Below are 25,575 nucleotides of genomic sequence, written 5' to 3'. Positions count from 1 at the left end.
AGCAGGGCAAAGGCTAACAAGTTTTGCCAAGAGAATGCACTGGTCATAGCAAACACCCTCTTCTGACAATACAAGAGAAGACTGTACACATGACATCACCAGATAGTCAATACTGAAATCAGATTGATTATATTCTTTGCAGCCAAAGATGGAGAAGCTCTATACAGTCAGCAAAAACAAGACCAGGAGCTGACTGTGGCTTAGATCATGAACTCCTTATTGGCAATTTCAGACTTAAATTGATGAAAGTAGGGAAAACCACTAGACCATTCAGGTATGACCTAAATCAAATCCCTTATGATTATACAGTGGTAGTGACAAATAGATTCAAGGGATTAGATCTGATAGAGTGCCTGAAGAACTATGGATGGAGGTTCGTGACTTTGTGTAGGGGGCAGTGATCAAGACCATCCCCAAGAAAAAGAAATGCAGAAAGGCAAAATGGTTGTCTGAGGAGGCCTTACAAATAGCTGAGAAAAGAAGAGAAGTGAAAGGCAAAGGAGAAGAGGAAAGATTTTCTCCTTCTTCTCAAAGGAGAAAATGGAACTCTGCATCCATTTGAATGCAGAGTTCCAAAGAATAGCACAGAGAGATAAGAGAGCCTTCCTCAGTGATCAGTGCAAAGAAATAGAGGAAAATAATAAAATGGGAAAGACTAGCGATCTCTTCAAGAAAATTAGAGATACCAAGGGACACTTTCATGCAAAGATGGGCTCAATAAAGGACAGAAATGGTATGGACCTAACAGAAGCAGAAGATACTAGGAAAAGGTGGCAAGATTACACAGAAGACCTGTGCAAAAAAGATCTTCATGATCCAGATAACCACAATGGTGTGATCACTCACCTAGAGTCAGACATCCTGGAATGCGAAGTCAAGTGGGCCTTAGGAAGCATCACTATATTTTAGTGATAAACCACAATGAATAGAATAGATTTTTGAATCAGCATCTTGTTTCTACTTATGGATGAGTGAGGAAAGTGTGCAGTAGACCCTTTTAAATCTCCCTAATTTAGAAAACCAGATGCCATCTCTAGTTTTGCCTGTTAGTGGGAGCGATATAAAACTTGTACTAAAAATGTTTTAGTGTTAATTTTGCCACAGTAGAGTTGATGAGGAAACTTACCAAAAGAGGAATGGGTGAGGAATGGGTGTGATGAAATTAAAGCATCAGTAGGGAATGAGTTAAATGAGGGATCAGGGGAAGGAGGGGGCTTGAGGTTGGAAGGATGAGGGAAGATAAAATGCAGGTCCATGGTGTTTATGTTCACTCCTTTTCTTTGAAAATTAAAAACTTATTACCACCCTGCTCAGGCCGATTCTGTAAGGACTTTACTGCCACAGTTTATGATGTACTCGAACATAAACTTTCCTGGAAGTCTTTGGCCTCTGGGCCAACTTGTTTTTGAGCCAAGAATATAAGGGCTCTGTTACATGCACAGGCCACAGATGCATCTCTTCAGCTTCTGCGGACCAGATTGTGTGTGTGTAAAACTTAGAAAACCTGTTGATTCCATGCTTTGGTGATGAGCCACAGCCTACACTTGGGAATCCCATTCAGCCTTGCCCTCCCCATTGGAGAAAACTATCTTCAGGAGACGGTTTCTAGGCTTGAAAATAACCAAAAGGAAAATCATCAGGCTCCAAGCAAGTTGTTGATGGACCAGTGTGTGAACAGAACATGAGATTAAAAAAATTTACTGATGGGTGGGGATGCAAAGACAAATGTGTTATGTAGCTGGCCAAGTAATATCTGACTGTGTCCAAAAGTGGGGAAAAAACTGTCTTCAATGCGTTACATTACTTTTTTGCCTTCCATCTTGCTTGCCAATTGCTTCAAATAATGCTGCTGTTTCTAGAGCCCTCTGTGTTGCTCTATTGTACTGCTCGTGGGGGTGCCCAGGGAGGTTTGGTGGTACATTTGTGCTTGCTTCCTGCTCGCTCTTGCTGTTGCCTGTTGGAAATCATTGGTACAGTGAGTGTGTTTTCATCTCCTCCCCACCCCCACCCCTCATTGTTTTGTGGAGAAAAAGAAAGCCAGTAAAAATGAGCATCTGGCAAAGAAGCCACTCTGATTTAAGAAGGAAGTTCCCTGGATTTATGAGCTCCTCTTTCTGCTCAAGTGTAAACTGGAAAGAGAGTTTGCTACACAGTTATTCAAGGGTCAGGGGGCCAGGGTGGGGTGAGTAGGGGCACTGGGGTTGCTGCTTAGGCCGGAAAAACATTTTGCATCAGCTGAGTGGCTGCTGGCCTGCCAGGATGCTGCTGTTTTCGATCCCGTTTCAGTTTTGTGAAACGACAGTAGGTGTGAATTGAAAGCTCTTGTCCTCTTCATCATTCACCAGAGCCAAGCCACATGGGCCACAGGAAATTTCAGTCTTGTAAATCTCACCTGCTTATCTCCCAAAGTTTGCTTTGTTTACCTTCTTACCCGAAAGTATTTTATCTTCATAGTGACTATTAAGGGTGGTTGCTGTGCTGTGCTTAGTCACCCAGTTGTATCTGAATCTTTGCAACCCCATGGACTGAAGCCTGCCAGGGTCCTCTGTCCATGGAAATTCTCCAGGCAAGAATACTGGAGTGGGTGGCCATGCCTTTCTCCAGGGGATCTTCCCATCCCAGGGATCGAACCCAGGTCTCCCACATTGCAGACAGATTCTTTACCATCTGAGCCACCAGGAAAGCCCATTAAGGGTGGTGGTGGTTTAATCCCTCAGTCATGTCCAACTCTTTGAGACCCCATGGACAGTAGCCTGCAAGGCTCCTCTGTCCATGAGATTCTCCAGGAAAGAATACTGGAGTGGGTTGCCATTTCCTTCTCCAGGGGATCTTCCCAACCCAGGAATCGAACCTGGGTTTCCTGCATTGCAGGCAGATTATTTTACTGACGGACCTACGAGGGAAGCTTAAGGGTAGTTTTATTAAAAAAATTTTTATTTGGCCACACCAGGTCTTAGTTGCAGCAGGCGGGATCTTTGATCTTCCTTGCAGTATGGAGGATCTTTAGTTGCAGCATGGGAGCTCTTTAGTTCATGCATAGGGAATCTTGTTCCCTGACCAGGGATTGAACTTGAGCCCTTTGCACTGGAAGCATGGAGTCTTAGCCACTGGACCACCAGGGAAGTCCCAAGGGTGGTTTTAAAAATGAATGCTATAACACAATAGAATGATACTGATCTAAAGTATGTATTTCTACTTGATCGCTATGTACTGTGAAAAGCCATTTTTTTTTTTTTTTTTAATAATAACATGGAAAAGGAACTTAACATTATTCCTGTTGAAGGGATTTTAAGGGTCCGCCATTTAATAAATTCTGGTTCAGGAATTTGTTTTGTTTGTTTAGTCGCTAAGTCATGTCAGACTCTCTGACCCCATGGGCTCCAGCATGCCAGCCTTCCCTGTCCTTCACCATCTCCCAGAGTTTGCTCAAACTCATGTCCATTGAGTCAATGATTCCATCCAACCATCTCATCCTCTGTCACCCCCTTCTTCTCCTGCCCTCAATCTTTCCCAGTGTAAGGGTCTTTTCCAAAGTTCACTTAAGAAGCTTTCTTATCCTTGCTAGTCTCTGGAACTCTGCATTCAGTTGGGTATATCTTTCCTTTTCTCCTTTGCTTTTCACTTCTCTTCTCTCCTCAGCTATTTGTAAAGCCTCCTCAGACAACCACTTTGTCTTCTTGCAGTTCTTTTTCTTTGGATGGCTTTGGTCACTGCCTCCTACACAATGTTGTGAACCTCTGGCCATAGTTCTTCAGATACTCTGTCTACCAAATCTAATCCCTTGAATCTACTCATCACCTCCAGTGTATAATCATAAGGGATTTGATTTAGATCATACCTGAATGGCCTAGTGGTTTTCCCTGCTGTCTTCAATTTAAGTCCAAATTCTGCAATAAGGAGCTGATGATCTAAGCCACAGTCAGCTGCAGGTCTTGTTTTTTGCTGACTTTATAGAGCTTTTCCATCTTCTGCTGCAAAGAATATAATCAATCTGATTTCGGTATTGACCATCTGGTGATGTCCACGTGTAGAGTCATCTCTTATGTTGTTGGAAAAGGGTGTTTGCTATGACCAGTGTATTTTCTTGACAAACTTTTTAACTCAGTTCAGTCACTCAGTCGTGTCTGACTCTTTGTGACCCCATGCACTGCAGCATGCCAGGCTTCCCTGTCCATCACCAAGTCCTGGAGCTTGCTCAAACTCATGTTCATCGAATTGGTGATGCCATCCAACCATCTCATCCTCTGTTGTCCCCTTCTCCTCCTGCCTTCAATCTTCCCAGCATCAAGGTCTTTTCCAATGAATCAGTTCTTCACATCAAGTGGCCAAAGTATTGAAGCTTCAGTTTCATTATCAGTCCTTCCAATGAATATTCAGGACTGATTTCCTTTAGGATTGACTGGCTGAATCTCCTTGCTGTCCAAGGGACTCTCAAGAGCCTTCTCCAGCACCACAGTTCAAAAGCATCAATTCTTCAGCACTCAACTTTCTTTATGGTCTGACTCTCACATTCATACATGACTACTGGAAAAACCATAACTTTGAGTAGACAGACCTTTGTTGGCAAAGTAATGTCTCTGCTTTTTAATACGCTGTCTAGATAGATGATCATTGTATAACACATCTCTTCATTCTGCCTTCAGAACACTTTCTTTACTTTATGTAATTTCTTGCTAGAATAATTTCTACTACCAAAAGCAACTGGGATAGATTAAATTGAAGCTCATGGTCAGTCTATAAAAACAGGAACTTCATGTCAGGGAAGATTTTTCTAAGATTGCTTGCTATAAAAAAGAGTATCAGAAATATTTCAGTAATGCTTTTTAGCAAGGAAATTAGTTCAATATTTTTGGCTTTGTCATCTCGTTAATAGATGTGCTCTTTTGTTATTATAGTCTTGACTTTTATCAGCTGGAGAATGATCTTAGTTTAAGTGCTTTGAAATTACCAATTTTTTCCATCCATTTTAATGTAATCCTTTTTTTAAGTGGGATGCTCAATTATAGAGTGGAATTAGGAAAATCCTCTTTCCCTTATCTTTCACTCTTTTTCATATTTGTGTTGAATTAATTAACTATGAATCAGATAAGAAACTAGTACTTTAAAAGATCTGAAATCATAGCATTTTTGGGGGTTTATTCATCCCTTGTTCCTACTGACACTAAATTTTTCTCAGCGCCTAAGCAGATCTTGTTCCATTATTGAACTTCCTAATCAATACGTGAACCCTGAAATTCCTGATGTTCAAGCTGGTTTTAGAAAAGGCAGAAAAACCAGAGATCAAATTGCCAACATCTGCTGGATCATGGAACAAGCAAGAGAGTTCCAGAAAAACATCTATTTCTGCTTTATTGACTATGCCAAAGCCTTTGACTCTGTGGATCACAATAAACCGTGGAAAATTCTGAAAGAGTTGGGAATACCAGACCACCTGATCTGCCTCTTGAGAAACCTATATGCAGGTCAGGAAGCAACAGTTAGAACTGGACATGGAACAACAGACTGGTTCCAAATAGGAAAAGGAGTACGTCAGGGCTGTATATGGTCACCCTGTTTATTTAACTTATATGCAGAGTACATCATGAGAAACACTGGGCTGGAAGAAGCACAAGCTGGAATCAAGATTGCCGGAAGAAATATCAATAACCTCAGATATGCAGATGACGCCACCCTTATGGCAGAAAGTGAAGAGGAACTAAAAAGCCTCTTGATGAAAGTGAAAGAGGAGAGTGAAAAAGTTGTCTTAAAGCTCAACACTCAGAAAACGAAGATCATGGCATCTGGTCCCATCACTTCATGGGAAATAGATGGGGAAACAGTGTCAGACTTTATTTTTTGGGGCTCCAAAATCACTGCAGATGGTGATTGCAGCCATGAAATTAAAAGACACTTACTCCTTGAAAGGAAAGTTATGACCAACCTAGATAGCACATTCAAAAGCAGAAACATTACTTTGCCAACAAAGGTCTGTCTAGTCAAGGCTATGGTTTTTCCTGTGGTCATGTGAGAGTTGGATTGTGAAGAAAGCTGAGCGCCAAAGAATTGATGCTTTTGAACTGTGGTGTTGGAGAAGACTCTTGAGAGTCCCTTGGACTGCAAGGAGATCCAACCAGTCCATTCTGAAGGAGATCAGCCCTGGGATTTCTTTGGAAGGAATGATGCTAAAGCTGAAACTCAAGTACTTTGGCCACCTCATGCGAAGAGTTGACTCATTGGAAAAGACTCTGATGCTGGAAGGGATTGAGGGCAGGAGGAGAATGGGATGACAGAGGACGAGATGGCTGGATGGCATCACTGACTCAATGGACATGAGTCTGAGTGAACTCCGGGAGTTGGTGATGGACAGGGAGGCCTGTCCTCCTGTGCTGCGGTTCATGGGGTCGCAAAGAGTCGGACACGACTGAGTGACTGAACTAAACTGAGCAACTGAACTGAATTGAGAATTGTTTTAAAGAAGAAGCAATATTCATGGGTTGGTGGAAAAAAGAAAATAACTGAGATATTAGTGATTGTTCTGTTTTTTGTTCCCCTTGTCACATTGTTTTGCAAGATTATTTCATTGCCTCTCTAACAATATTCATTAAAACAGAGTCAACAGGAATTCTGTCCCTATTACTGCCCAATAGGATACCAGCCATAACGTTGAGTAGGAGAGTAGATGTTTGTTTCCTAGCTTTAAAGAATGTATAATGTTAGATTAGCAAGAGATTCATTTTAAAGCAATGATTAGAAGCAGATAATAATGATTTAAATAGGTATTGTAAGAGTAAGTTACATATGGTATGATGCAGTCTGTAAGAGCTACAGAAACTTAAAGAAGGCTGAGATTGTTGTGCAATTATGGAAAGTATTCTTAAGGAAGAGGAAGTTGAGAGGTGGAACTATTTTCTCACTGAACTTGTCCTTATTTTAAATTGAGCATTTGATAAGCTTCCAATTTCATGTCTTTTTTCCCTTTTAAATAATGCCTGAGAGTTCTGAAAATGTTCTTTATAAGGAAAAATAGAAGAATCTTTTAAAACTCAGCTGTCCTTTCTAGAAGAATGTGTACTAGGTAAAAAGAGACTAAAGTGCTGATAAAATGAATGTCTCAGTCAGTCTTCATTTGGGCATGTAGAATAGCTGGCAATTAAAATCTTGCAATTTTTCTTAGAAAAGCATGAATACCCATTTCAAGTATTACCAAGTCATTTGGCTCATATAGGCTACTGGCTTCGTGAGGACACAGGCCTGGTTAAAAACAAAAGAAAATGCGCATTGTTGATTTACAAATAAAGCCAGCTGCAGATCCTGGTGAACCCTTTTAACCGTCTTCCCCAGGAAGGATGCAGCACTGGTAAGTCAGACTGAGGCCTCTGGAAAATGGCCTGATACCTAAACAAGGGCCAGTCAGTGTGAGGCCGGAGGAAGGGGGCCATCTTCAGGAAGCTGTGAGCTTTTCCTTTTGTAGAGTGTTTGGTTGGATCAAAATTTTAAAGGGCCATTGACTGCAGTGTTGCTGTACTTCCTAGTTCACACTCAAGTTCTGACCCCAAATAACAAGCATCGTTTTAGACACGAAGGACAGAACTGATAAAAAGCAACCAAGTATAGAACAAATCTGTTGTAAAGTAAGGATTATAAACGGCACTATGTGAGATGGGAGCCAAATTGATAGAGAAACTACCACTGAGATGATAGTATTCCAGTGTTTTCAGTTTCAGTAGTGTTTCAATTTGGCTTCAGAAACACATGCTATTCAATAAAAACTTCTTAATTTGCTGCTAGTTTCTTTCCTTTCAGAGAGCAAGGGTATGAAATTGATTTCAGAATTGTCATTTGGATTTAATTAACAGTTTTAAAAATGTTAATCTCATTGTGGTGAATGAGTTTTTACCCACCAAACAATTGCACAATGAATTCATGATGATTTTAAATTTGATTCAGAATGAAAGGTTTTATGAAGTGCACTTTGTCATGTCCCTTGGCTCTTGTCGAAGAAAGTCCTATGTTATAAGCCTGTTAGACCAGTGACGTGGTCCGCTTTGGGACTCTTGGTTCTGAAAACACATGATCAGGGCCATGCAGGTTTTATTTACATGACAGGTATTTACTGTACGCCTATTGAGTTGTAGGTAGTATGTGTGGAACATGTGAGTCACTTTTACAAAGTCATCTCTTTTGTTTTAGCTCAAGTCGATTAACAGAAAGAAAAAATTTGAAGACTATCTGGAACACTTGGGGATTCTTCATGGAAACACTTTATTTGGCTGTGCTGTCTGCCTACTATTAATACTTCTATTATTGTATACTGTACAGAGTCTTTTAATGTAAAGGGGAGTTCAGAGTTCTTTTAGGAAAAGCTTTTCTTAAAAATATTAAGAGGCAACAGGAGAGCCGTTCAGGATTAAAATATCATTGAGTTCCACTGAAATTCCAGGTAATGCCTTTGATGTAACAGGCACATGTCATCTGTAAGTTTTATCATGTTCCTGTTCTATGAAGGTCACATGACCAGACAAAGGGACTATGAAGACGGATAAGATGTTCATGCCCTAAAAATCTAGTAGTTGACAGCATTGGCACATCCACCCCAACGCACATGGGTGCATACACAGACATAACTGTAGACAGCATATACTAAATGCTGATTGACCAGAATGATTTGTTTAGTGTTTAAAACTGGAGATTGACAGGGGTAGCTATGCTGAAGCTGTGTTACTTTTGCTCATTAATTTTAGCATCCATTGATTCCCTGTCTGAAATAATTATTGCTATGTTGCTTGCCAAATAGTGGTTTTTTAATTTCAGTCATCCGTCCTTCATTTATTAGTTGGAATTCTGCTTTAGTGAGGAAGAGCTGTTCCTTGTCCCCTCATTATTTATTCAGTTATTTGTATCAGTACAGATTTGTGGTATTTTCCTATGCGTTATAATCTACTGTCATTTGGTGGTGTTGCTCAGATTGTTCTAGATGTGGCCACTGGGAGTCCCTTAAATTTAGGTCCTGTGTCCTTTTGACGTATTCCCATCATTTTTTAGGAGTCATTTTAACTTTCTGACAGCGTAAGATATTCCAGGCTCATCCTGAATTTTTCCTGCTCCAGCCATAGACTCAGCCATTTCTTCAAAAAGCTCTAGTTCCTTTACTTGGAGAAAGGCATTGGCACTGGACATCATTAATTTTAGGTCCTCAGCAGATGAAGTGAAGAGTTATAAACTGCAGGGCTCATTCTAGCTTTTGCCCTTAATTATAACTCCTTTCTCCCAAAGTGAGAAACTTGGCTTTTGTAGCCACAACATATTAATATTTACTTATTTGTGCACTTCTAAGCTACATATAGGAGAAGGCAGTGGGACCCCACTCCTGTACTCTTGCCTGGAAAAATCGCACGGATGGAGGAGCCTGCTGGGCTGCAGTCCATGGGGTTGCAAAGAGTCAGACACGACTGAGTAACTTCACTTTCACTTTTCACTTTCATGCATTGGAGAAGGAAATGGCAACCCACTCCAGTGTTCTTGCCTGGAGAATCCCAGGGACAGTGGAACCTGGTGGGGTCGCACAGAGTCAGACACAACTGAAGCAACTTAGCAGCAGCAAGCTACATATAAAGTAGTTTCAGAATGCTAGCACATACCCCTGTGAGAAACAAATTTACTAGCTAAGTTAACACTGTTTGTGGATAATTTTTTTTTCCCGAAATCAGAATATTTAGTCAAACTAGGCAATGGCACCCCACTCCAGTACTCTTGCCTGGAAAATCCCATGGACGGAGGAGCCTGGTGGGCTGCAGTCCATGGGGTCGCTAAGAGTCGGACACGACTGAGCGACTTCGCTTTCATGCATTGGAGAAGGAGATGGCAACCCACTCCAGTGTTCTTGCCTGGAGAATCCCAGGGATGGGGGAGCCTGGTGGGCTGCTGTCTGTGGGGTCGCATGGAGTTGGACACGACTGAAGCAACTTAGCAGCAGCATCAACAGTGTTGACCAAAGTTATTTGGGTTAGTTCTTTTCTTCTCTACCAACTTTGGTAGGCTTTTGTTATTCATTTTAATTTAGCTACATTCACTCATTACTGTTCTGTTTCGATTCCTGCCATACCCTGCTGACTGCTGACAAGTGCTCAGTCATGTCCGACTCTTTGTGGCCCCTTAGTCCGCCAGGTTCCTCTGTCCATGAAATTCTCCAGGCAAGAATAATGGAGTGGGTTGCCTCCTTCTCCAGGAGATCTTCCCCACCCAGGGATCAAACCCTGATCTCTTGTATCTGGTGCATTGTTAGGCGTATTCTTTACCAGTAATGCCACCTGGGAAGCCCCATCCTAGTTGATTTTAGTTATTTATTTATTGTTAATGTATATGAAAAAATATTGCCTTGTTCTAAAAGTGTATTCAGAAAGTGTCATTTCCTCTTTGTCCCTTCTACCTCTTTCCCATTCCCTCATTCTTTTCACCCCATTCTCACCCTCTCTCTGAAGGTAAATAATTTCATTACATCTTGGCTTATCCTTTCTATATGTATGTATTTGTTTTATATATATAAAATGTACAAATCTGGACACATAAGTATTTTCTTCTTTCTTATATGAAAGTGGTATACTTCCTTATTTTCTTGCTGCACAAAAATTACCACAGACTAAGTAACAACACAAATTTGCTACCTCTCATTTATTATTCCCTGGACCAGGCAGTTGGGCCTGTCTTAGCCGAGTCCTCTGCTCAGAGTCTCAGTAAGCTGAAATCGGGGGGTGGGCCAGGCTGTGATCTCAGCTGAGGCTCAGGTCCTCTTCTGAGCTCCCTGGTTGTTCAGAGGGTTCACCTCCTGGTGGCTGTGGGCGTCATCTCCTAGAAGCTGCCCACCACACCTTGGCACACGGCCTTCTCTGTACGTACTGCTGGCCTCTTCAAGTCCAACAGGAGAGTGTCTCTGCTGCTTTGAATTTTTCTGACTAGTTTGTTCTCTCACTGTAGAGTCTCGGGTTGTCTGTTGAGATCAGACCCACCTAGGCTAACCTCTGTCTACCTTTGCCATATAATGTAACCTAATGACTTTTTCTATCACATTCATAATTTGTTCTCACACTCCAGGGGGGACGTGATACAGGACGGTCAGTTCTGTATGTTCATGTGTACAAGCAGATATCCTGGGGGCTGTCTTAGAATTCTGCCTTACCAGGTATCATGCAGTAGGTCCTCTTTGGTACTTTAAATACTCTAATGCAGTGTTATAAAAAAAAGAATGTTGTATTTGTTACACTTATCTATGGCATGTGTTGCCTTTGTTCTTTAATGTACTAAAAGATTATTTTTGGTACTTAGGAAGATCTGAGTTTGCTTCTAGTGGGTGCCTTTGTTTTATTTAAAAAAAAAAACAAAACAAAAAAGCCCCCAGTCACTGGTTTCTTAGTTAACCTTATATTATCTGGTTTGTCAGTTTTTAATGATAGTCTTTAAATCTTACCTATTTCCTGTATGGCAATCAGCGAGCTTAGTTTATTTTCCTCTTTCATTCTCCCTTCTTCCAGTTTGTTAACTTGTATTATTTCTGTGTTGACACAACATACAGCATTATTGCATTCGTCTTCCAGATCTGCATTTTCATTCTTTTCAAATTTTGCTGCTGGCATGGCTATTGTGTGACTTAGTTTTTCCTTTTGTGTAATTTTGGGAGCACATATGGTTATCCTTATAGGAGTGTTTTTCCTCTTCTTTTTCTTTAGAGTTCAGAGAATAAGTTGCAGAGATCATTAAATAAAAAAATACTGAACACGAACAAGGAAACTTACCCGAATGTTCTAAGACCTTACCATTTATGTGCATTATTGAAAACAGCACAGGCTCTCTACTTTATAAAGAGAAGGAATAGTTCCTTAATCAACTTAATTAGTGCAGAAATTTGGCATCTTTGTAAACATAAAGGGCCTGATGATGAATATATGACCTTCTGTAAGGCAGTAAGCATGAAGAGAGGTCTTTGACTCTATGTAACCTAAGCAGGATGGGAAGAACCAATAGCATTCTTTAAATAGAAAAACAGAGTTAATAGATAGGCTTCTTCTCTGGGAGCTGGGTAAGCTATGTTTCCCATTAAGCCTGACTGGGGAGTGAAAGTCTACCCATTGGAGAATGTGTGTGATGATGGTGTAGATCGTAGAGGATCAGTATTCAGGATGTCCCTTCGAGCTCACTGGAATTCAAAGCTGAAAAGCTGTTGAAGCTCTGGGAAATTGAAGAAGTGAATGGTCAGAATTTGCACTGATAGGATTTTCTAAATAGTGGTCCAGAATCCTGAAGATGACTGCTTTGAAGCCTGGCCTCCATGTCTGCAGGGCTTCGACTTCCTGTTTTGGAGGATATCTGAGTGTTTGCACTGTTGGGGTTCCTGATATCCAGGACCTTATATAATATAGCTCTAGAATTTTTCATGACTCTGACTTAGTTAATAACCAAGGCCATCTAAAATTTACATCAATGAAATCATAAGACTGGTGAGAAGTGAGAAAGTACCTAATTTGTGGAAGGATTTCCTGACTTAGTTATAGATCACTCCAGACCTAATACAGGCTCTTTCTTTTTTTTTTTTTAGTTCATTAATTTTATTTTTGGCTGTGCTGTGTCTTAATTGCTATGCGGGCTTTTCTCTAGTTGGGGTGAGTGGGGTCTACTCTCTAGTTGCAGTGCCTGGGCTTCCCAGTGCAGTGGCTTCTCTTATTGCAGACCATGGGCTCCAGAGCACAGGCTCAGTAGTTGTGGCACATGGCCTTAGTTGCTTCCAGGCTAGGGATCAAACCCCTGTTTTCTGCATTGGCAGGTGGATTCTTTACCACTGAGCCATGAGGGAAGCCCCAGGCTCTTTCAAGGTGTATGTCTTTGAAACCTGAGTGGGTTCTATCCTATTTGAGAAAGCTTGGGTGCGAGAGTTTCTACCAGTGAATGATGGGCATATTTGGCCATCAGCCTCCCAGGATTGTGATTCTAATAAGATTCTCTTCTGTGGCATAAGCCTAGAAAATGTATGATTTACAAAAAGACATTGGTGTGAGCATATATTAGCTAGCAGCATATTGAGTTGTAAGTTCTTGTTTTTGTTATTTTGCTAATCTGGTGCTTTGGTTTTCTTGATACTGGTTTCTGGAGAATTAAGTTGAACTGTATTATCCCAAACCCAGCTCCAGACTGGTTGAAGAATTCATCTGAGTTTTATTGTGGGAGGAAGTCTGTCTGCTTTCTCTTTTGCACAGTCAGGGGCTAGAACAGTGACCTCTGAAGTAATGTCTCATGTTGTTAGAGCTCGCGCAATGTTAAGAAAAGCAGAACATTAAATCAGACAGTGCTGACCTCAGAGCAGGACCGCTTGGGTGGGGGAATCTCTGAAGATAACATGTTGTTACAGGCAACACCCAGAGGAAAATTGACAAACTGTGATAACAATCGTTGGATTATTTCTGGCCCACCAAGACAGCCAGAGAGTGAGAACTAAATTGTCTTCTCAAATAAATAAACTGCCTGATTCCCTTTCTACAACATCACTTTTATCAAAGAGGAAAACAAGACTGTTGTTTTCCTGGGCAAAATTGACTTGGGGAATAAACTTGATTGTTGTTTCCCCTCATGGTTTCTGCTTAGGTCCTGAGTACATGGTTGATTAAACCTTCCCATCCATGCCCTCAAAACCTTTCCTTGGAAACCATCTGAGGTTTGTTCTACTGAAGAATCAACAACTACTGACAAAATTGGTATAGACGATTTTATTTACAAAGCAGAGATAGAGACACAGACATAGAGAACAGATGTATGGATACCGAGGGGGGAAGAAGGATAATAGGATGGATTGGGAGATTGGGATTGACATATATACATTATTAATACCATGTATAAAGGAGATGACTAATGAGAAGCTACTGCATAGCGTGGGGAACTCTCCTCAGTGCTCTCTGGTGACCCAAATGGGAAGGAAATCCAAAAAAGATGGGATGTGTGTATACGTATAGCTGATTCACTTTGCTGTACAGTAGAAACTAACAGAACATTGTAAAGCAACTGTATTCCAATAAAAATTTTAAAAAGAATCAATAGCAGCTGAGTGCTTCAGATAGATTCCCTACCCTCTTTGATACCCCAGGCCCCCAACAGTACCTTAAAAAGGAATCAAAACCCTGGTGCCTACAAGGATAAGGTAGGCCTTTAAACTGGTAAAACTGCCTGGATTTGAGACAGAAGGGAATGCTGGATCCTTGGCAAGCCAGAGAGTCCCTGACCATGGGGTCAGCACCACTTGGTGTTAGCCTGCACTGGCAAGGCAGACCAGAGTTGCAGGACTTTCTACTATTTATGAGAAGGCAGAAATTTGGATTCTTACATGAAATCTTTCACATCTCACAGTTTTAAGAGATCTACTGGCATTTAAAAACACCTTCTGAGGTCTGCGGTGTCCCTGCAAACCATTCTAGATAGTTCCTAAATAGAAGTTTATGGTGTAATGTGCTTTCTTAAAGCTAAATTTATTTAATCCAGGAATTATTTTTATATTCTGAGATTTTTGTCCTTACTATATGGTGGGTATAAGAATGTAATTGCTTTCATACAATGACTGGGTGGGGTGCAGAGAAGAAGGTAGTTTTCCCTGTATCCAATGAAACTTGAAGGATGGCCTTCCTAGCTTTCCTAGTAGCTTGGAAAATGTGCCTCTGATTTTTCTAAAGACATGGTTTGTAACTTAAAAGCTTAAGTATCTATGAGCTGATATTGAGAGTTCCAGGTGGGTTGATGGAAACAGTAACCAAGGCTCTGTTCATTTTTTAAAATTATCTTGAATGAGCAGCCAGTGCAGAGGAATTACCTTGAATGAGTAGCCAGTACAGAGGCCCAACCCAAACCAGCCAGCTTACTCTGATGTGCAGGTGAAATCCTCAGGCTGTCCAGAGTTTTGAGTGAGAGGGCTTTGGGAATATTTTCGTAGCAGTGAGCAAAGAGCCTGATTTGTGTTTCTGGTTTTAACAAGTTGAATATTGTATGTCATTCTGTATACATTTATTTAGCTTTGTTTTCTTTTGCCTTTTCTATTTCTTTTTTGAGAAATTGTCAAGATTCCACCTAAAAGGAAGATTATGTGTGGGTCTTACGGATGCATGTGCTGGACTGTTCTCTGTTGGTGTTCAGTGCACCCTGTGATTTAGATACTGACTGCAAGGTACATTATATACTTTGAATGTGATCCAAATGCTCTAGGTCATTTAAATTTCATAAATTACAGTTTTCTGGAAGAGAAACTGGCAACCAAGTATAGCATAGCAAGTACAGAGAGGAAAGTACAGGATTAGTTTTCACTCTTGTACCCCAGCATTTAAAAGTAGTCCCGAGTGATTCTAAAATCAGCAAAGGCAACAAAATATCAGTGCCTTCACTTTTTACCTTTCTCATACTAAGCTCTGAGGTAGGGTTTTCTTGTGGTAAATATTTGGGTTATTTCGCAGGTTTGGGGGAAGAAGGTAGCTGTGAGAATTTTGTTTGAAGTACATGCTTATCTGATCCTTTCTTCCTGTGTGAATACAGGATTATTTTATCTTTGGAGCTCCCACTTCCAAGAGTACAGCGTTCTCTTGGAAACCTTGTTAGTGAAAACAGGTACAATTTATTGAATAAGTTTTGATATGCTACTCATTGTGTGCAGATCTAGCCTTTATTTTTCACTGTGGCCCTGTGAGTAAAGACGACAGGAGGGCATGGTCTCCAGAGATAGGAAGAGGTGCTTCCTTTATTTTATGGTCAGGAGAGGGAAGAGGAGGGTACAGCTGTGTGGTGGGTTTGCACATTTCATAGCAGGAAGTGGACAGAGTTCTGGTGGAAGGGCATTCATTTCCTTTATGAGGCAAAGGGGGTGGAGGCTAGATTGTAGAGGGAGTATGGAGAGGGGACGGAGGCTTGAAGAGACTAGAAAGGGTTGATGCAGGGTGAATTGGCCAGAGGAATGAAAACAGCTGGATGGGCAGTGTTGAGGGTCATACGAGAATGGTGGTTATCACTCGTGAGTAGATTGAGTAACCTGTCGGTACCGGGTAGCAATGCTGCTCACCTACCTGGATGGGCCAATGGGTAACCAAGTTTATCTAGATTTCGGGGTTTGTTAGGTGGCTGTGCTAGAAAGATAGCTAATGGAGCAAAATACTTTCCTGTGTTGTCAAGCATGTTATGCTTATTAGACCACAAATTCTAATAAGAAGGGAACTGCAGATAGGAATGAACTGATGACACAAATTCTTTACTAAGTAAGAATCCGCAAGTTTGGGGAAAGTATTTACAGCGTACAAGGAAAAACAAAATTCCTTGAAATAACAGCCAAGGTGCTCCCTTGCAACTGAGTTTCTGATAGGTGATTTCTTTGTTCTGTCTAAACAGTGAGGAGCAATTGGTCCGTTTCTGACTTGTACTTCCTTTCCCATCCACGTACAGGGAAGCTTCTTTTTTTTTTTTAATGTTTATTGGAGTATAGTTGTTTTACAATGCTGTGTTGTTTTCTGCTGTACAGTAAAGTCAAATCAGCCATGTGTATATATATATATTCCCTCTTTCTTGGATTTCCTTCCCATTTAGGTCACTGTAGGACATTGAGTAGAGGTCCGTGTGTTGTGCAGTAGGTTCTCATTAGAGTTTTGTGTTTAGTATTGTATGTATGTCTGTTTTATACATAGTACTGTATATATGTCAATCCCAATCTCCTAGTTCATCCCAGCCCCCTTTTCCCCACTTAGTGTCCATGTGTTTGTTCTCTACATCTTTGTCTCTCTTTCTGCTTTGCAAATAGGTTCATCTGTCCCATTCTTCTAGATTCACATATATGCATTGGTGGTGGTTTAGTCACTAAGTCGTGTCCGACTCTTTTGACCCGATGGATTGTAGCCTGCCAGGCTTCTCTGTCCATGGGATTCTCCAGGAAAGAATACTGGAGTGGGTTGCCATTTCCTTCTCCAGGGGATCTTCCCAACTCAGGAATCAAACCTGGATCTCCTGCATTGCAGGCAGATTCTTTACCGACTGAGCTATAAGGAAGCCCCTCATATATGCGTTAATACATGATATTTGTTTTTCTCTGTCTGACTTACTTCTCCCTGTACGACAGTTTCTAGGTCCATCTACACCTCTGCAAATGGCACAATTTCATTCCTTTTTATGGCTGAGTAATATGAGACTTCTTAAAAAACCTGTGCAGTCTGTCTCCCCCACAGTTGTTTCTTATTTTATGCTTTTTAAAAATATATATACATTCGTGCTCAAAATTGTGAGAAAAGAGTGAGTGGGCGTTTACTGAATCTAAGCCTTTCTTTTATGCATGGAGGCACATGCGTGTGCACACACATGGAGGCACTTTTTTTTTTTTTAATCATCAATGGTGTATGTGAGGCTTCCCCAAGAGATTTGTAAAAGATGTGGGTTCCTGGGTTTGAATCTTAAGGCTCCTGAGTTGGTACTTCCAGGCTGGGGCTTAGGAAGGTGCATATCTGTACGTTCATATGATGAGAACATTCAAAGAAATACCCCTGTCATTTACTTTCATCTTAGGCCTTAAATGTAGAAGGTGCTAAGTTGTGGAGAGAAGCAAGGATGAAACCAATGAATTAACTGTCTTGAAATACTGTCATATTTGAAGCACAATTCTGCGGAAAGGGAATGAAGAAATTATCTGTAGTATTTTTGGCCTGGATGTTATGGACATTCATACATGCTTCTGCTTATTTTTATTAAGACTTATTTTATTAAGTCAAAAGATTTTTTTTTTTTACCCTGAGGCATAAGAGGTTTTGTGAGGAGGAAAAATATATTTTTGTCTTTCATTTTTAGAGGACAGGAGACAACATGAAAACTCTCTACTTAGTGAGTTTCTTGAGAAGAAAATTGAGTGTTGGTGAATAAGCAGTGTGTTTTTGAATGACAAAAAGTAATTAGAATTTGCTTAAGGGCAACTTTGAGAGTTAGAAGGAAAAAAGTGGTAGAATTAGTGAAAAGATCCAATTGTAGATATTTTTAAATGACATGAAAAACCTTTGGATAAATAGCACTTCCCAGGTGGCACTAGTGTACCTATGCCAGTCCAGGAGACAGTAGGAGACATAGGTTCAAACCCTGGGTCAGGAAGATCCCCTGGAGGAGGACGTGGCAGCCCATTCCAGTATTCTTGCCTGGTGGGCTGCGATCCCGGGGTTGGCAGAGTCAGATACAACTGATGTGACTTAGCAGTCATGAAAAACTTTTGGATAAGTAAGAATTTAGAGTAATTGAGTTGCCTTTTTTGGGTATTTTCTTTAAATAAGTAAAGCCAAGTTGTTACTTGGCTCATTACAAGTTATTAATTATTACTAACAACTTATTAAAACATGCATGGAATGTATAAAGTGCAGAGCCTAAGTCACCAGTAGCTCTGGTCTCTGGAAATGCTGGTTCACCGTCTACCCCGGTGACTTAAGAGTCACAGGACTGCGGGATTGGAAGGAGGTTTCTAGGGTCAGATGGTCACAGCCTGGTCTTTAAATGTCTGCTATCGAGATTTTTAAAAACTGAAATCCAGTTTTATAGTTTTCCTTCATGCTTAGTTTCAAATAAACAATCATATCTTAATTTCTTCAGCATGTATTTGTTCTTTAAGTTAGGGCAACCATAAAGTCAGTCTTCCAAATGAAAGACTTTTAAGAGTGAAAGGCGCCGTTAACAGTTATACCAGGACCACTGGCCTTTCCAAATAATACTCTATTGCAAAACTAAGTTCTGTGTTCACTGAACAAAGTTCAGTGTTTAGTCTGAAAGATATTTTTAGAAATTAATTGTGAAAAGAAATCACCTAAAGTGAAGTTTCTTTATGAGGGTGGTTAGGGTGATGCATGTAATCTGACACTTTGTTTGCATGGAACACTCAGAGAAGTCTTTTTTTTTTTTTAATATAATTTCATCTTTTGGCCAGGAGGCATGTGGGATCTTAGTTCCCCAACCAGGGTTGGAACCTGTACTCCCTGCATTAGAAGCACAGGAGTCTTAAACCACTGAACTGCTAGGAAAGTCCCAGAAATTTCTTTTTATGATAAAGTTTTATTTATCTAGTTAAAAAAGATGTATGTATATTTTTCTCGAGTCATCCTCACCCACTTCTTTTAATAATTTCTTGTATGGCTTAAGATGAAAGTTTAAAATTCTTTATAGAGGTTCTTTTATTTTAGAATATTTCCAGAAGTCTGTAATCAGATGTGAGGGAAGAAAGCATGGATGTAACCTAGACCAGAAGTCTCCACACTTGCTCCGTGTACAGCACCCTTGGTGTCTTAGCAATTCTTCATGGTGCCTGAGGCCAAACGGAATACCTAATATGAAGTGTGTATATTTGATATGAAGTATGCATGTCCAAGCGACTTAACAAGTATTTATGTCTGAATAACTCAGTGGCTGTTTGAAAAAATAATTACATGTACTTTGAAAGAAAAATGCTTTCATTGTATTCTTTAAAAAAAAAATCACAATTCGATCCCTGGGTTTTGAAGATCCACTGGAGAAGGAAATGGCAACCCACTCCAGTTTCTTGCCTGGAGAATCCCATGGACAGAGGAGCCTGGCAGGCTGCAATTCACGGAGTTGTAAAGAGTCAGACACGAGTGAAAGCAACTTAGCACTACACTAGCAACTCAGTGGCTGTTTGAAAAAATAATTACATGTAATTTGAAAGAAAAATACTTTGTATTTAAAAAAATCACAGTTGCATATAAATTTGATGTAGTACCTGTAGGACACTGCATGATTTATCTAACTTTGAATTCAGATTTGATATTATCACTCATTTCTTGCTGAATTTTTTCCTCATGATTTGCTTTGTCACACCACCTGCTAAAAGAAAATCAACTTGGCAGAAGTACACATTAGGAAAGGAATATAGTGCAATTAAAAGCTGGAAACTACTTCAGGGTTGTAGTGGTGACAGTGGGTTTTGAGTTTTGTTACTTTTTTCAAAAATTGTAAATAATCCTGCAGTTTCCCTCTGGGATTTTCGTAGTTGGGATGCCTTGGTACCCAGTTTGGGAACCACAAATACAGCCATTTCTCTTAGGTTCATTGTTTGGACTATTAGCTAAAATGCATTGTATCTAGAGTGCCAGAAATTCTTACAGGTGTGTTGCGAAGCTCTCAAAGACATTATGTTTAAGAGGGTAAAATGCTCTCATCTCCCCTACCCTGTTCCTTGAATTTAGTTGTGTTGGATTCTGATAACATAGCAGCAAGTCTCTTGAGCCCTTGTTCTGTCATTCCCTGAACTTATTGCCACATTTTACATGTGTTCACTCATCTGATGTTTACTTTTCATAGCCACCCTACTGTATAAAGCCTCTCCTGTCAGGCTCCTCCGGAAATACCCCAGGAGTAGATAGCATCCTTATTTTACAAGCGAGGAAATTAAAGATAAAAACAATTAAGGGCTTTCCTGGTGGCTCAGTGGTAAAGAATTTGCCTGCCAGTGAAGGAGATATGGGTTCAGTTCCTGATCTGGGGAAGATCCCACGTGCCACAGAACGACTAATCCCATGCCCCATCCCTACTGAGCTTGTGCTTTAAAGCCCGGGAGCAGTGACTACTGAAGCTCGTGCACTCCAGAGCCCGTGCTCCGTAACTAAAGAGGCCTGCCCGTTGCAACTAGAGAGTAAGCCCTGCTCACCACAGCTAGAGAAAAGCCCACACAGAGACCCAGCACAGCCAAAAATAAATACATAAATACAAGTATAATTTAAAAAAAGTTAAGTGTCTTGCTAGTGAACATACAGCAAGGAGGTTCACATCTAGGATATAAACTCAAGTTCTTTTTTTTTTTTTTTTTTAAACTCTGAAGGCCAGAATATTTGTCCCCAGTCACAGCTTCTCCTGTAGATACCACACTGCTGTCCTTGGATCTCCTGCTGTGAGGGGTACATGTATTTCATGGTGATCCTAGCAGGGAGGTTCTTTTGTCCTCATTTTCAGAAGAGGATGCTGATACTTAGAGAGTTTTGTTACGTGCCAAGATGAACTGCTAGTAACTGGAATTTGAACCTAGGCCTTAGTCATTCCAGCCACAAAGCTTATCGTTGTAATCCGTAGGGATGACCAGAAAACATTGTGAAAATCTTAAAGAGTCTTTCTCAGAGTCATTAAAGAAAGATTAAGTTATGATAATATGGCTTTTGTGTTAATATATTTTGATAAATCCTATTCATTTTAAAATCATGCATGGTATGTGCGGCACCTCTCTATTAAACAATGTCTTTATTGGCCAACCGTGTGGAATGACAGAGAATATATTGTGCTTACTATTTATAAATATATGTACAGAGGAGAAGGGGTGGATGAATGGACCTATTTGTCAGTGGGCCTGCGAGCTAGGATGGAGCCCTGCAGGCACAAAGGCCCGCAGACCCCCAAGCTAGGGATGTGTGTGGAGGGCTAGGTTTCAGAATCGGGTTATAACAGTTCATTTAGGTCTACATTCTACAGGGTTAATGGTGATAACATTTGGACAGTGGGAAAGGATATTATTATTTTTTGTTATACTTGTCTGTATTTTCTTATTTTCTAAACATATGAAGATTAAATTGTATTCTAAAAATAAGACTTCACTGCAAAAAAAAATTTCATTTAGGAAGTAAAGTACTAGGTAGTTTTTAAGTCACAAATTGAATGTTCTCTTGATCCTGTCACTTCTTCTTAAAGCTTAATATCCAGCAGTGGTTCATGCACACTGGAGTTCATGTGGAGTTGAATTTCTCTCTGGAAGAAGACAAATCCAAATCAGAGTTGCACTCCAAGCTGGCCACTTCTTTGGGTGGAGGTTCCTGGATGAACTGTATTGCTTTACCCCTGGGATCCTTAGGACTTGAACTTGAGATTTACTTTGCAGTAGGATAAATTGGTTCATGGTGACCTGGGTATGGTGGATCTGCTGTCAGGAGAGTAGAGTTGTTACAGAACGTAAGAATGCAGAGATTAAATGGCCATTGTCCTATTCTGGCATTTTTCCAAATACTTGTAGCTCTCTTGGAGAAGCAGAACACTGCCATGTAGGAAACAGAAAAGTGTTTACATCCAGAGCATTGTTGAGGGGGTGTGCTGAGTTCAGCAGCCAGGGTCACGTCTCCCAGGCCTACTGTTGTGGTTTACTCAGCTGAGAAGCACAGGGCTTCAGTGCAGTCGGATCCTCCCCAGCCCTGCCCCTCCACTTTGTCATCTCTCTCTTGCTTGTGTGCTTTTTCCTCCTTTTTTCTTGCACACACCATGTCTAGCACTTAGAACCAAGAAGTGCACACCCTGGGGCCTGCTTCCCCAAACTCATTCTCTGTAACTGTAGGTGTTTGCTTTCCCTGAAAGGTGTTTGATTCTTGTTTTGCTCTGCCTGGTACATGCAATCAAAATGTGACCGTTTTTCCTCATTTTAGTCTGAGACCAGATCATGCATTTAGGTAGCGCTTTATGCCTTGAACATATCACTGTATGGTGAGAATATAAAACCAGGGATAATTCCAGTGGCTTGGATTTTATTTTATATTCTCCTAGTTAGAAACAGCGAAGATTGAAAACCTACACCCCCAACAAGAGATACCGCTTACTCAGGTATCTAAGAGTTCATGTTTGTAATATATGATTTAGTTCAGCTATTTAATAAAAATTCCATTATTTAATGTCATAATTGTTTTGCAGTACATGTGTAAAATCTAAAATGCCATGTACCAAACATCAGGAGATATTGTTTTGGCTGGTACATTGGGAGTGTTTACTTAACTCATAAATGTTTTACCAACTGTTTCATGTGTCTGCCTTAATTGTGGTGGAATTCAGCTATCTAATATGTTGTAGTTAATTTGAACTTGGTGTCTTCAATTCTCAAAATGTTTTTACATAGAGAATTTTATGTCAGAGGATGTTAATGTTTATCCAAAGTCTAGAACCCATTCCCTGGATTTTGACTCTGTGGCAGCAAACACAGCATTTGAATGTATTTGCTCTCCTATTGTCAAATGATTGACCGTTAAGCATTAAATGTGGCCTCTTGTGTGACTTCCCATCTGATTACACAAGTGTGTGCAGGTGGACACTGCTCTTGGAATAGCAATTGGCAGACAGATGGTAAACAACTGTTTGAGTTCCAGAGCATGTCAAGGAATCAGACATCAGGTCTCCAAAGGAAATCAGATATGAGGTTTGAAAGAGATTGAATGTTTCTTTCATTTATTCCCTTTCTGTTTGAATATGGTGGTTGTTCAGTCACTCAGTCGTGTCCAAATCTTTGCAACCCCATGAACTCCAGCATGCTAGACTTCCCTGTCCTTCACTATCTCCCATAGTTTGCTTAAACTCATGTTCATTGATTTGGTGATGCCATCCAACCATCTCATTTTCTGTCCTCTACTTTTCCTCCTATCCTCAATCTTTCTCAGCATCAGAGTCTTTTCTAATGAGTTGGCTTTTTGCATCAGGTGGCCAATTATTGGCACTTCAGCATCAGTCCTTCCAATGAATATTCAGGGTTGATTTCCTTTAGGATTGACTGGTTTGATCTCCTTGCTGTCCAAGGGACTCTCAAGAATTTTCTCTAGCACCACAGTTTGAAAGCATCAATTTTTTGGCACTCAGCCTTCTTTATGGTTCCAGCTCTCAAGAATCTGTATTTCAGGAGCTGGCATGTTGGCCAGAGGAGGGATATGTGGTTTTGGCATCTTTGGATGTTGAATCACTTAAGCTAGTGGTATAGGGAGTAGCACAAAAATGAGCCATGGGAAAACTTGGCATTGACTCCTATAGCTATGCCCTCCTATTCTGCAGGTAGCATGGACTCTTCCATCCACTTTACCCATATTCATGATGCTCTGGCTGTGCAATTAAATAAGATAATATAAACATATATATACACAATCAACCCTGTTCATTCCCATTTGCAAAGAGTAGTGAAAGTGTGATTAAAATATGGGAATTCTTTGGTTGTGCAATGGTTAGCACTCCACACTTCATTGCAAGGGGCATGGGTTCCATCCCTGGTCAGGGAATTAATATCTTTTAAATTACCCGTCAGGCTTCCCTGGTGGCTTGGTGGTAAAGAATCCACCTGCCAGTGCAGGAGACTCAAGTACTGATCTCTGGATATGGAAGATCCCCTGGAGGAGGGCATGGCAACCCACTCCAGTATTCTTGCCTGGAGAATCCCTTGGATAGAGGAGCCTGATGGGCTACAGTGCTTGAGGTCGTAAAAGAGGCAGACCCGACAGTGACTAAACAGCAACAGCAAGCCACACAGCATGGCCCCCCAAACAAAACAAACCAGTTATTTGCAAGCAACTTTGTGAAGTTTTTGGTTTTAGTTTGTGTTTATTGGTAAAAACAAATATGGAAGTTTCTACAGGTTTATAATTTTACAGATAAAATGAATTGTTTTCTGACTATAAAGCCCCAAGTCAAGGAAGAATGGTGGAGACAGTGCTGGTACTTATTATTGTGGTATAAGGAAACTCATGTAGTCAGGAAGGATGGAGGCTTACTAAGTAGGAGGGGAGCATTATAGTAATTCCATGTATTCTTTAAAATGATAATAGCAAGAGGAACAATGTCACAGGCTCCCCAGGTGGCTCAGGGGTAAAGAATCCTCCTGCCAATGCAGGAGACACAGGACAGGGTGCTCAAGTTTGATCCGTGGGTAGGAAAGATCCCTGGAGAAGGCAATGGCACCCCACTCCAGTACTCTTGCCTGGAAAATCCCATGAATGGAGGAGCCTGGTGGGCTGCAGTCCATGGGGTCACTAAGAGTCGGACATGACTGAGCGACTTCACTTTCACTTTTCACTCTCATGCATTGGAGAAGGAAATGGCAACCCACTCCAGTGCTCTTGCCTGGAGAATCCCAGGGATGGGGGAGCCTGGTGGGCTGCCATCTATGGGGTCTCACAGAGTTGGACACAACTGAAGCAACTTAGCAGCAGCAGTAGGGAAGATCCCATGGAGCAGGAAATGGCAGCCCACTCCAGTGTTCTTGCCTGGGAAATCTCATGGACAGAGGAGCCCAGCGGGCTACAGCACATGGAGTCACAAAGAGTCGGACATGACATAGCCACTGAGCACCCACACAACAATATCAAACATGTACTGAATGGAGGACTTTGTGCTAACTACTCTACATGCATTATTTTATTGGATTTGCTAAAATATATGCGCTTACACTCACGTACACACACAACAGATATAAGTGGGCTTTCATTCGATAGTGGAAAACGAGTAGAAGACATGTTGGCCCAGATTTTTTTCTCTCTGGTAATAACCAGTTAAATGAACTTGAACACAGCCTTCATTTTTTGGAGTCAGTTTGGTCACCTCTGAAAAAAACAGAAGAGGACTAAAATATCACAAGCTTGTGTTCTAGTTCTGTACTTTTTAGACTATAAAAAAGTTATGGAGGAGTCCTTTTTATTTAGCTCAGTTCTTAAAGAAAACCTTCCAAGAAAATGGGCCGTAACTAAAATTGTGAATGGGAGACTGGGGAGCTGTCTCATTCTCACAGCTTCCCTGGAAAGGACAGCTCTCCAGTCAGATTTCATTCTGAAGATGTAACTAGAC

At 40.8% G+C, this 25,575-nt stretch overlaps 1 protein-coding gene across 8 annotated transcripts in view; it reads left to right on the top strand.

The window, feature by feature from the left end:
- The window catches only part of FMNL2 (formin like 2), a 333,723-nt gene that overhangs the window by 158,332 nt on the left and 149,816 nt on the right, over positions 1–25,575 (top strand). The window contains exon 1 of one of the 8 annotated variants that reach the window (XM_044935243.2): positions 15,908–16,003. The exons of the other annotated variants lie outside the window; for them this stretch is intronic. Coding sequence (XP_044791178.2) covers positions 15,923–16,003 — 81 coding nt within the window. The 5' untranslated portion in view covers positions 15,908–15,922. Of the gene's footprint in view, positions 1–15,907; positions 16,004–25,575 lie in introns of those variants that run through there. 8 annotated transcript variants of the gene reach the window in all.

The sequence above is a fragment of the Bubalus bubalis genome, chromosome 2 (assembly GCF_019923935.1).
Source record: "Bubalus bubalis isolate 160015118507 breed Murrah chromosome 2, NDDB_SH_1, whole genome shotgun sequence".
Classification (NCBI taxonomy): Eukaryota; Metazoa; Chordata; class Mammalia; order Artiodactyla; family Bovidae; genus Bubalus; species Bubalus bubalis.
Note: the sequence above shows the minus strand (reverse complement) of the source record. Positions and strands in the feature narration are given on the sequence as shown.